At 37.3% G+C, this 13,229-nt stretch overlaps 1 protein-coding gene and 1 non-coding gene across 6 annotated transcripts in view; both read right to left on the bottom strand.

The window, feature by feature from the left end:
* USP48 (ubiquitin specific peptidase 48) overlaps positions 1-13,229 on the bottom strand; it is a 73,563-nt gene that overhangs the window by 26,304 nt on the left and 34,030 nt on the right. For 2 of the 5 annotated variants that reach the window (XM_055574228.1, XM_055574224.1), the window contains exons 9-14: positions 10,993-11,172; positions 7,933-8,061; positions 7,103-7,252; positions 3,549-3,746; positions 2,656-2,770; positions 1,976-2,106 (exon numbers count right to left, since the gene is read on the bottom strand). In XM_055574228.1, coding sequence (XP_055430203.1) covers positions 1,976-2,106; positions 2,656-2,770; positions 3,549-3,746; positions 7,103-7,252; positions 7,933-8,061; positions 10,993-11,172 — 903 coding nt within the window. The remainder of the gene's footprint in view (positions 1-1,975; positions 2,107-2,655; positions 2,771-3,548; positions 3,747-7,102; positions 7,253-7,932; positions 8,062-10,992; positions 11,173-13,229) is intronic. The other 3 variants (XM_055574226.1, XM_055574227.1, XM_055574225.1) reach the window with 3 other exon arrangements.
* Positions 10,711-10,804, bottom strand: LOC129648140 (small nucleolar RNA U13). Its single transcript, XR_008712722.1, has one exon. It is a non-coding gene; the product is annotated as a small nucleolar RNA U13 (small nucleolar RNA).

Below are 13,229 nucleotides of genomic sequence, written 5' to 3'. Positions count from 1 at the left end.
TATACATATGAAATGGATAAACAACTAGCTCCTACTGTTCAGTACAGGGAACTATACTCAACACCATGTGATGAACCACCATGGAAAATACTATGAAGAAGAATGCTGCGTGTGTGTGACTGAATCACTTTGCTGTACCCAAGAAACTAACACAAGACAGCAAATCGAATATACTTTAATGTAAAAAAAAAGGAAAAAAAAAAAAAAAAAAAGGAAAGATCACTGATATATATAAAAAGGCTTGAAAGAACACAAGATATTTAATACCCTGGGTCACATGACACATTAAAAATAATGTTTTCAATCTTTGTTTTTAATGAAGTAGTTGATGTACAACTTTATGGAAGTTTCAAGTATACAGCATAGTGACATTCAATGTAAAAGTCATATACTATATATAACTGTTATAATACATTAAATATATTTAAAACTATCTTTTCAAAAACAATACAAAATAAAATTGAAACTAATGTTAACTTAATGAAGTATACAGCACAATACACTGACCAAAAGAAAAACACTCTTCAAATTTTTAAATATTAAAAAAAAAAAATCAGTTTAAAATTAATAGTGGCTTTGGGCTTCCCTGATAGCTCAATTAGTAAATAACCCGCCTGCAATACGGGAGACCCCGGGTTGATTCCTGGATCGGGAAGATCTGCTGGAGAAGGGATAGGCTACCAACTCCAGTATTCCTGGGCTTCCCTTGTGGCTCAGCTGGTAAAGAATCCACTTGCAATGTGGGAGACCTGGGATCGATCCCTGAGTTGGGAAGATCTCCTGGAAAAGAGAAAGGCTACCCACTCTAGTATTCTGGCTTGGAGAATTCCATGGACTACATGGGGGTCGCAAAGAGTCGGATAAGACTGAGTCATTTTCACTTTCTACTGTTTTTATATTCTTGAAAAAGCAGTGACATGAGAAGTCCCATACCAAATAAAATGATACAAATATTCAAATGCAGTAAATACAGAATAATTCAGTAAAAGGTTAAGAACATTAAAATAATAAAAATGTATGTAGGTAAATACTAATATCTGGAGATAAAAGTTAAATGAAATAATTTCTTATGGATCACTAATTGTATCTCTCAATTAATAAACTGTTTAAACAATTTCTATTTTAAAGTTAAAAGGTTTTAATGCCTTAACTTCCCATATCTTATAAAATACTGATTACAAAATTAGGATTCATTTTGATATTTGGCAAATCTAATACAGTTATGTTCAGTTTAAAAATAAAATAAAAAAAAAAAAAACAAAACAAAACAAAAACAAAATTAAACTGAGTCATTGACTGACATTAATATCTTTTCCTATTTACAAGCATAACTTCAGAAATATCCAAAGAATTTATAAGTAAAATGCTATTCAAAACCTGCATTTTCTCCTGGATGAAAAATGCAGAAGTTCAAGGTCAATCACTTAACAAACTCAGCCTTCCAGTATGGCTAATAAACTATACATTGGGCAATTTGCAACAGACTTTTCTTAAAAACTTTAGCTGGAGCAAAATTTAAAATAATTTTTCTTAGGACTAATTAGAGAGACCCAGAGCCCACAGCAGGTCAGGTTATGAGGAGTGCCCCTTGCTCACTTTCAATAGCTTACAATCTTTTACTTGTTCTGAGACATTTTTGAGCGCTTTAGGCATTACATGGAAGGAATTAAAACAATTTTGAAGGTGTAAGTGTTAGTTGCTCAGTCGCGTCTGACTCTTTGCGACCCCATGGACTGTATAGTCTGCCAGGCTCCTCTGTCCATGCGATTCTCCAGGCAAGAACACTGGTGTGGGTAACCATTCCCTTCTCCAGGGGATCTTTCTGACCCAGGGATCGAACCCAGGTCTCCTGTATTGCAGGCATATTCTTTACTGTCATCAGGGAAGCCCCAAAACAATTTTACCACAAACAAGTGCTTACAATTGTGGTATAATTCACAGCCACCTACAAACAGGTTTTATTGATAAATATTACCTTTATTCAAGGTGTTGCCATTCATTTTCCCGTTGCTTTGGTCTGCATCGCCATCTTGCTCATCAAGCTGTTCAAGAGCCAGCTGGCGCCAACTGCGTAAGGAGGACTTCCCCACCCAAAATCCATCACTGCTGTGGAATAAAGAGAGAATGCAAAATTATGCAGGCAACATTCTTAATATCCTTCTCCCTCCTTTTCTTATAAAGATCACAACAAAACTGAATCAAAAGTTCAATATTTGCTTCTGTGCATTTATGCTTTTTTAACCTATTTTGGCCATTTTTACTCCTCACTACTAAATTGCAGGTAGTCAGATGTGCAGTTTGTTAACATTCTTACTTCAGCCTCTCTCAAGGGGACACCCTAAGACCTGCTAGAATGGTTTTCCAACATCAGCATTTCCTGATTCCATGACACAGGCGAGCCCCCGGCCTTGGGTTGTTTAGGCCTCAGATCCACACTTCTGCTCCCACCTTTTATAATGGATGGAATACAGCCAGGAGGGCTGCCACTCAGCTCTCTCTATCTTTGCCTCAGTGGCGATCACTGCAAAATTTAATCTGGCTTGGCTAATCACTCATTACCTTCTTTCTTCCGAAGATCCCAAGTCTCTATTATTCATAAATGATAAGCTACTTGGTTTTTTAGCCTATGAAACAATATACACCATATTACCATACCTTTTTACTGTTGCTTTAAGCAGATTGTTTACAGTTTTATAATCTTCATTTAGCTGGTTCTTCAGACGCAGCACACGGCAACGCTCCACTACACACTCCTTACACAGGGCTTTCACTGAGGCAGAGAGAGCGGGAGAAAGGCAGCGTGTTCACAGACAGATTTTCTGTGATGAAGATGTTTTCAGCACTTCATGAAGCAAGGAAGAATTTTAACCCAAAGTCACTAATTCAGACAATTCAGCAAACTGGTATACGTCCCAAATTATTTTGGTGACATAAACATCAAGACAGCAATAGGGCTATCCTGCATAAGGAACCATCGGTTATAAAACGTTATAATGTGCTTTGACTGTCTGTGCCACAAAGTAAAACCTTTTACAAGATTTTGATGCAAGTTTTGCCAGACCACCATCAAATAATGGAGGCTGTAAAAGAGGGGAGAGTGATCAATATATCTGACAACTCTAAATGTCATGTTAATTGTTTAAGACCTTCATGTGGGTATCAACCAGACCAATACTGTGAAGGGTACTGAATAAAATAACAAAACACTACTAGATGGCTTTCTCAAATGTATCCTGTTTTGTCTGCCTTGTCAGAAAACAAAACAAAACTGAATAAGCAGTATCAGTTTCTTTTCTAATGTCATAAATATACCATGTATAATGCTTCTTAACTTCTACTTGAGGTAGCAGATCCTTTTTGCAAAGTACACGGAAGATGAGGTCTAAGCACACTTTGAGTCAAATGATCATGGAGACCACAAGGGGAGCAGTGAAGATCCCACATGCCACAACTGAGACCCAGCACCGAAAATAAACACTTAAAAAGATCATATGATGACGACTTAATGCAGCACTCCTTTTTTAAGCAGAGAAGACAGCTTGTATTACCAGTTAGTCTTGGTCCTCCTCCGTATCTACTGTAGAAAATGTCAGCCGCATATTCAGATATTCTCTTCATAATCGATATTTTATCAGGATGAAGCTTGTCGTGGGAACACAGGCAAGCATGATTATCAATAGGCTTGGTAGGTGTTGACTCATCCAACCACTTCTGCAGCCACTCAAGAGAGACGAATTCATAGGGCTCTGAGGAAGAAAGCAAGGGAAAGAGTCTATGTATTTTTACAGCCTTTTGACTGAATGACATTCATTTTCCTCAAAAGACAATGCAAACTCTTTCCAAAGTTAGGAGAATCAAGAAGACTCATTGTTCAGGGAAGATGTCTGATGAGTACAGCACAAAGCACCATTTAACTACCACTCAACTGAGTTCCAGGAGCTGTGCATGGTGCCCTGTAAGATCGGCTGGTATTATTAACCACATTCTACAAAAGAGGCTTCCACAGAGAGAAGTGTCTTGCTTGATAGCACAGCAGAGCTCTGATCAGGACACCCAAGCTTGGTGACAAGCCACACTCGAAGCTAGCTCGCAAATCACATAGACTCACTCCCATAGTGATTTTCATAAACACTTATCATCCATGTGTGATACACAACTGAAAGTTAAAATGAGAAGTCTGACTAGGTCTTAAGTTAAAAAATTAACCTCACTCAGGTACAACCGCACAAGTCCGTTTAAACACCAGAACTTTTCTTCATCCAAGATGATACTGACATTGATTAAAAGGTAGTTGATTTCCCCACACAAATCCATATTATGTATTTCAAGAAATTAAGCTATGTTAAGCAACTTCTAGGATGAAGTGCACCAGAGTCAAATGTATCAATTCCAAAGTTGGAAAAATTAAGATACAGCCAGACACCTCAAAATGAGTTTTAATTTGGGAAAACAGAGCCCCAGAGTTCCATAAAAGCCAAAATTAAAGATAAAGGGCCAGCTTTGATTACTTACAAAGATCTCCAGTGAGTCCCAGCATAAAACATAGAAGAAAACATACAGAGGTTGAATTTATGTATTTGTATTATGATACTATTTCTGATGAGATCTGAGGGATAGACAATTCAACTCAAAAGCCCATTTTGACCAATTTCACACTTCCCTGAAATTTACAAGTCTGAAAACTAACTTCCATTTTAAGTTCAGTGTAAAACATTTCAATTTTTACAAAAACAAAATTCAAAACTGTTGGATCCCTTATTTGTGCTGAAACTGTATATCATAAACTGAGGGCCTCGCAACTGTTTGGTCAGCTCTGACACAGCTGCAGAGGAAGAGCCCGGGACCACAAGCCGAGTCCAAGTTCTGCCACCAAGAAACTGAACTTGAGCAAGTCACTTGAACTCTCTATGCTTCAGATCTTTTACTTGTAAAATGAAGGTAATAATACCTGCCTTCCACCTACCTCACAGGGATGTTGCTGAATGTAAAAGATAAGATATGTGAAGCATTTTGAGCTTTGTTGGAGGAAAAGAGATATAGAAAAGTTAATCGTATATTTGCACCATATGTAAAAGTGGAGACCTTAAGATTCAGCACAGGTAACATGACTGGGGCATTTTACATCACATAATGGTAATGAATGATCTCTATCCAAAAGAGCAAAAAAGAAATCTTAGCATAGCTAATTTTTTCCCAAGGAGAGTTCCCATAGGTTAAACTTTTAGCAATTTCAAGGCTATCAATACAAGATATGAAGATCAGAAGAACCTTGAAAGAGCTATATCAATTTCTACCAAGAGTCTCCTTAACTGGGGTCTACACTAAACAAAGACTCTTGGCAGTTTCTCAAAGACGTTCTCTATTATTGTGATTCCAAAGCATGGATAATCAACTAACAAACAGGAGGAAGAAGTCTGTCAAGTTGGGATAACACACTGTATAAAAATCTCAGCATCTGATGAAGTGAGAGAACTGTTAAAATATTTACCAAAGGAAAATGTATACTATGGTTCCAAGTTATTTATATACAGTTTTAAATGCCTGGATTTTAACAGGAACTTTTCTTTTGAAAAGGGATGAAGTCTAGAAAGACCACGGCATCAAAAATATCTGAAAGAACTTACCTAGAGATAATTTAGGATTATTAAAAAATAATTTATTTCAATTTAAATAAAAAGGGCCAAAAGCGTTCTGGTTCCTGGTGAGGTTCATATTTTATAGTAAATGACCCTTCTTTTAATATGTTCACAAAGACTTAGGAAAAAACGTAACAAGATTTGATTGGCAGCACAAAACCATGGTCATTAATTTTGAGATCAACAGTATTTTAGGAAAACATGGACTTTCTACCACGTATGCTTACTGTAAATATGAAAAATAATAAAGCTCATAACTGCAAGAGTACTGATAACATATAAACATACTCAGAGAGCATAAGTACAGGTTCTTATAGGTGGAATGAAAACAGCCAAGAGGAATACAGTGTAAATCTGCAACATGACATCTTTGGACCACGAGGTTTTAAAGTGTGATTCAAAAATAGCATTCTAGTTTATAGACCCAGTAAGTCCTTTCTCTTGTCCTGTGAATCCAGGAAGCTATGATCAAAGTCCAGAAAATAGATTTCGAGGTACCAATTCCTTTGAATAAATTTAGAGATTTGAATTACATGTTCACTTCCAAACTGTTTCCAGTAAAATTAAGGTCAGTCTAGTTCTTTATGATAATCCCAACTCTTGAAACAGAGTGAGAATAACAAGTTACAAAGAAAGCTGAGAATCAAATTAAGGTACAATTCAGACAGAACTTTTGAGAGATATTCTTCGATATTCATTTTTTGCTTAAAGTTATACCAGTAACGGAAAACTGAGGTATCAAAACAAAACCACAAGTACAATTCTGCTTGAGTATTTATTCTCTAAAATTAGTAAAACTGTCTCTTTTTTAAGTAGGAGTTGGGTATGGGGAATTGCCTATGAAATGACAGAAAATATATTATTACAAATGGCATACCAGCCTTAAAAGGTTGAGGTTTCCTTTATGAGGCATTAGATAAACTTGAATAAACATACATAGTAAAAGAATGAGCTGGACTGTGTGGGATAATTCTTAAGAAATGAGGTGTCAGCAGAAAGCTGTCCTATCCTTAGACTATCTGATCTTCAATTTCAGAATAATCTAGCAGCACCATAAAAAGAGCACTCATATAAAAGATGCCTGTTAATACTGCTGGCGCGCAAAGCGTGCAAGCAAACAGACTAGGCGAGCTGCTTCCATTGTAGCCTGATCAGATTTCTTCTTTTAAAAATAAGCTAACGTCTCACAAATTAGAAATATCTGTAAGAGTTATATATGCAGAGTGCTGACCTAAACCTCGTAATTTATTAAGAGCTTCCCATTTTTAAAAGTACATGGTAAGAGTTATACGGAAGGCTACACATTAAGTTAACGCTGGTTTACATAGTAAGCGTTAGGGCATCAGCTGGCATTAATGGGTTATAAATAAGGAGGGGCAGGGGAACGTTTGTTCATATACATTTGTGGACATAAAAGAAACAAGGCACTCAATGGCAACAGTGCTGTCCCAGAATATCTTACAGACCAGCTCCAGCAGGTAACCTTTGGTACAGCTCCTTAACTTCTTCGTGCTTTGCTTTTCCTTTATCCACACTCTGCTTACGCATCTCGGCCATTTCCACACACCACTCCTCAAATTTGGAATTATCTCGATCCACCAGCTCCTGAAGAAAGGCTATTCAGAACAGAAAAGACAGAAAAACCTTTATCCTGTTTTCCAAAGACCAAGAACCGTGCTGAACTCTCAAGTACAACAAATACTGGTTGAGACTTGGCAGCAACTTCCCACTGTGGTTGCCCTCCAGCCTGCAGGCAGAAGTAAAGCTGAAGACAGCCCCTGATAACACCAGGGGTTCCTCGACCCGCTTCTCCATAATGTCAGCCAACTGGAAACATCCGATGGCTCAGAAACACCACTCAAAACAAATGCTGCCACAGAGCACAGCACAGTATTAGGTAAAGTGACAACTAGACTGCCTTCAGGCAAGCAGCAGCTCTTCCTTTTTTTAAAAAAATTAAACCTAGAAGATTTATAAGTGGCTAAACCCACAACTGCTTTTCAAGCTGAACAAAACAGAATGGAACTGCTCTTTAAATTCGTCCTTATTATCCAAAGACATTTCTTTAATTGCTTTTGCTTTTCTTTAGGAGGTCAAGTGGAATAGCTCTGTGAAAGCCTCCTTTATTTTAAAAATTCATCACTTTAAATCAAATTTATGATTATATGCACTTTTACCACTTACCATATACACAGTCAACCTATCATAACAGATAAAGGTCACCTGTTCTAATCATTGATCTTGGAGCAAGGTATTAAAAAATCTTTGCCATAAGTAATCCTGAAAAACTGCGTACCTGGTACCTGAATAGTCGTGCTGGGTCTTTCTTGGGTTTGTAGTCTATAAACCAACATGTAAGCATTTCGAGAGCAGTGAGTTCCTTTGCCACACTTAGGTTTACGTGTCTGGGACTTGGAAGGTTCTGCTGAGGTAAGCGAAATCAAAAGATGATTAAATTAGAATTCCTATCATTTGTTCATTCTTTTGTAGGGGAGGGAAAGCGGTGGAGGTAGGGGTGGTCATAGATAACAATTCCTAAAATACAAGCTAAAGATACGTTGAAAGGCAATGTAAATTTTGCAGGCTGGATACCTTTTTGAATGTTTATTAATCCCCAGTGCCTGCCATATTCCATTTTTAAAAGCTGCAAAGAAGGTACTGTTTTTCACAATGACTAACCTGAACCAAATATATAGATTTTATTTTCCTGTTGGTCTTAAATTACAAAAATAAATTTAGGCTTAACTGCACAAAGAAATAAAATGACATGTTTCCTCCCCCCTCCCCAAATGAAATGAAATGCTAAGATGAGCGACAAATCTCTATGAATTCAGAAGCAGAGAACGTTAGTGTTTTACATGGCATGTGTATCACATGAAGGTGACCTTCAAACTGAGTTTGATTATCCCAGGATAACTTTCTAACGGGGAGGAGGGCATGGACGGTTCTGAGGAAACAAGAACCAGACCCTCCACTGCCGGTGTACTTTTCTAAAACTGCTGAGGTTCCACGGATGGTTTCTACTTCTCCTTTCAGTCATCCGTCTCCCACTTCACAAAAAAAAGATACAAGCTCCTATCCTGTGACAAGTCTTATCTCATCAAAAGATTTATTCACAGTAAAATTTTGTCAGGTTCAATCCTTTTAAAACCTGTATTGGTTTTATCGAATATATAGGAATATTTATTTAAAACGAAAAAAAAAAAAACCAAAAAACCAAAAAACCAAAAACAAACCCTCAGAACACTTTCTAACTTTTTGGAGCTTTACAGTTACAGAAAACTTATTATGTTCCCTCAGAACAAAATTCTCTAGGTCAGTGTGATGAAAACACTAGGACAGGACAAAGAGGAAGTATTAAAAAATACTGTTATTAAAAATATCAGTTCATGTAACTTTGAAAAGAATGATGAGGATGTATGGAATCTCTATGTTATATAGTTTCATTTGGATACAAGAGTAATAATGCTACAGTTTGTTTCAGTATTTGTAATTTGTCAGAAGTTACATTATTGGGAGCTACTTAAATTTACAATGAAAAATCCTGGATTTTAAAGTGTGCAGTGAAACACAAAAGTTGTTCAATATTTCTCAGAGAATCAGGAGCAAAAAAGCTTAACGACTACAGCAGTAGGGAATTAATAATCTCAGCATGTAAAAGGAAAAGCTGTTGGTCATTTCTAACTAAAAACTATTAAGATTTAAGATGTTCATTAACTTGTGTAAGGTGAAATATAAAATGATTCATAAATGTTCACAAGACAATATAAGAATGAATAATGGAATTTAATAAGGATTTTCTATTTTTGATAAAATAGATAAAAGCAGCAATATAAGCTGCATATAACGAGGCATTAAAATACTGGAATGGGATCCTAACATGTAGGGTCTCTTCCTCTTGAAATGTTCTAAAATTTAAGACTACCTATATGGAGAGCCTTAACAATGCTTTTAATCCTACAATTTTCTTACTAAAAATGAAACAGATCAAAAAAACTCAGTAAAGAACAGTTAAAAAAAAAGAACACAAATAAAACTAAAGTTTAATTATTCACAGTTTAAAGCTAAATGTCAATTTTTGTTCCTACTATGAATATCACAATAAGAAAAAATATAAGCAAATGTTAATTAAGAGCCTGAGTATTACGTAGGTAAAGTGGGAGCAACATTGCTATATATCTAAAATGTGACTTAAAATTAGAAAACACTCATAGCATCACACCTGGGTGGAACACTACTCACAACTGTTAAGTCCAGCACACCTCCCACTTTCACTTTCAAGCTCTTTGGAGGTACAACTGATGAACAAAAATAGCGTACATAAAAAAAAAAAAAAAAGAAAAGAAAATATTCCTTCAAGTTACAATATAGCCACTACATGACTACCTACAGCAAAATTCCCTATGCCTTCCTTGAAAGCCAATGTCAACTGCCGTGGTCCTCCACTTGGGCAAGTGGTATTGATCCTTAAGAAAGGACAGTGGCAGGAGACACCCACCTATTCCCATTCCTTTTCCCTTTCTGCATCTCAGAGTCCAAGTGACAAACAGTAAGAAAGGGATTAAAACTTCAGCCAACATGGCTCCTATCGGAAGACCTGTCTACTCCGTTGGACAATAAACGGGTATTTAGCCCACGAAAACCAAGGTGATGAGAACTATATACTAGAAACTATTTCAGGAAGCACCTTTTATAGCACACCTCATTACCATGGAACAATAAGCAGCTTAATCTCCACAGAGGCAGGGCTCCACACTCTAGGGTTGGGATAAGATATTTAACAGTGAAGGGGAGATGCTGTTCAGAGAACAAAGCTCCCCTACTATACTATTACAAAGTTCCCCTACTATTACTTCTCAAAAATACATGTCCTGACCCAGAGAAATACATAGTCCAGATCCTCCTATATTAAATCTACTACTCATAGTTTTTAGCTTAATACTTACCACCCTCTTCCCTAGCTGCCCACAATTAACCTGTTAATTGAAAATGAAACATACGCCTTCAGACTGTACTAAAAGCAGGACATTATGGAACCATCCCTGGAGCAAAATCACTTTTTCCTTTTCTGTCACGTCAGATGGGTAATGTGCCGGTGTCTGGAGTGAGGCACAAATCACGAAATAGTGTGAACACCCAATCATCACGCTCATGAACTACAAAAGGATCCAAAATCACTTTTTGAAAAAAAATCCAAGCATTGCTATGCAAGTTCAGAGATTTCACGTGTTTAAGAAATGCAAGTAGCATTGATAGTCCATAACAATCTTGGGCCATAATAATTTCTCACCGACATTTTTGTTAAAAACAAATAAAATTATATTTTAAAAGGGCACTCACAACTTAAAGGTTTTACCTAGATCTTCCTCAATCCCTAGTTGTAATTTCTTCCCCTCCATCTTTTCTATGTCTTCATCATTAAACTTATACCATTCGCCAGACTGTGGGTCTTTCACGTGGGCAATGTAGTGGCCAGAATAAGCACTCACTCCTCTGTGTATGAGGACCGCGCTGAGTTCATACACATAGGACCCACCTAGGGAAGGAGAAGGGGAAAAAGTGAAAGAAAGTTTAGATGACATTATTTCTTCTTACATCCTGAGCCTGCACTGTAACGATGACAATTCTTTATGCATCCAGTAGAACCCAAAACATGTCACCTTAGATTTAAAAAATTTAGTCTCATAAAATAATGTGGTAGTCATTGTTTTTATCACCTCTCTGTGTCAACTCTCTATTCCCTCTGCAATATGTACAGATGCAAAGCTACAGCATTCTGGGCACTTAAGGGTTACAAAATCATTCTGTAGTATACTTCCCCTTATGCACTAACAGACCGAGCCATATGCTTACCAAGAATCAGTTGTTCATATTTTCATTATGAACAATCAAATTGTTCATATTTTCTAACATCTTAAAAAAATTAACTACACATAAACTAGTAAGATTTGAATGCAAAATCAAAAAGCTATTATTTCTAGAAAAAAGAGAATTAAAAAAAGTGAGATATAAGTCATTAAGGAAAACTGCTTTCAAAATAGTTGTAGATAAGGGAATTCCCTGGTGGTCCAGTTAGGACTCTGCGCTCTTACTGCCGAAGGTGAGGTTTGGATCACTGGTCAAGGGATGAAGATCCCACAAGCCACAGAGCAGCTGAGCCCACACGCGCTCTTACTGCCGAAGGTGAGGTTTGGATCACTGGTCAAGGGATGAAGGTCCCACAAGCCACGGAGCAGCTGAGCCCACGTGCGCCACAACCATAGAGCCCATGCCCCGCAATAGAGACCCCAGTGCAACGCCCCCCAAAAGTCCTGAAATAACCCATGGAACTAGTTGTGGATGTCTCCACTAAAAATAAACAAGTAAAAACTGGCCAGGTTCTTACAGCATGAGTGAGCAAGGGGACCTTAAGCACTGAACTTGATCTGCGATGATACCTAACCCGTAGGGACCCCAGGAGCCTGGCAGGAAGAGACCTAAGGTCTCTCTGGAGGAGGTGGCTTCATTTCAGCCCTAAGTGAATCACCACAAAAAATTTTACAGGGACTTCCCTGTTGGTCCAATGGTTAAGGCTCTGCTTCCACTGTGGGGGCGGGGGGGTGGGGGGAGCTGGGCAGGAGAGCTCCGATTCAACCCCTGGTGGGGGAACAAAGATCCCACATGTCACACAGTGCGACAAAAAGTAAAAAATAAAAATACCATAAAAAATTTTCCAGAGATAACCAGGTACAGAAGAACTGGTAACATTAAAATAACCAAATGGGACAGCAAAAAGAAACTTACATAATACTCCAACAATGTCAGTCATGGATTATAAAATAAAGCTTCTATGTTTAGAGAAATGAGAAACTTGAAAATATAGGCAAGTGACAGGAAACTTTAATAAAAGTGATGCAAATTTTAATCAGATAAACTTAAGAGTGTAAATTAACAAGAGTGTAAACAGATGAACTGATCCAGTTAAAAGAACAAAATTGTTTAATTAGATTTTGTTCATAAAAATTTGAAATTCTTCAAAATACAGACAGACACACCAATGATGTTTTTCTCCAGCCACCAATGGCCCAGATGAACAAGCAGAGGAGGCAGATTGAGATTAAACAATGGGTTAGGCTTCATCTGGCAATATACCAGGAGGCGGAAGGGTAAACTACACTATAATGTTTAGGGGTACAAGTTTATACAGCAAAATGCTAAAGCCAAAACATAAAAAAAGTAGCGACTGCCAGACAACTCAGACTAATGGCTCTATTTCAGGAGGAAGGAGATTGCAACCAGGCAGGTCACACAGGCGGGAGTGGGTGGTACTCAGGAAGATATTCACTTCGTGATAATTCTCTGAACCGTTTTTCTGTATTTTAATTTTTATGGATGCCTTCTATTTTATCATTTTTAAAAGAGGAGGAAAATAGAGTGGAACAAGATATACGGTATTTAAATTATAGAAAGACAAGGTAGGTTATGACCTTCACAAGGGCCCAGGGAGGGTGGAAAACAAAATCACTTAAGGAGAGAGGTCGTTATCAGGTTAGCTGAAGACTGTCTACAACAGCAGCACTTAGCAGCATTCCTCAAATTATTAATGAAGACAAC

Source organism: Bubalus kerabau, chromosome 3 (assembly GCF_029407905.1).
Source record: "Bubalus kerabau isolate K-KA32 ecotype Philippines breed swamp buffalo chromosome 3, PCC_UOA_SB_1v2, whole genome shotgun sequence".
NCBI classification, from domain to species: domain Eukaryota; kingdom Metazoa; phylum Chordata; class Mammalia; order Artiodactyla; family Bovidae; genus Bubalus; species Bubalus kerabau.
This window is presented reverse-complemented; position numbering and strand designations above follow the sequence as displayed.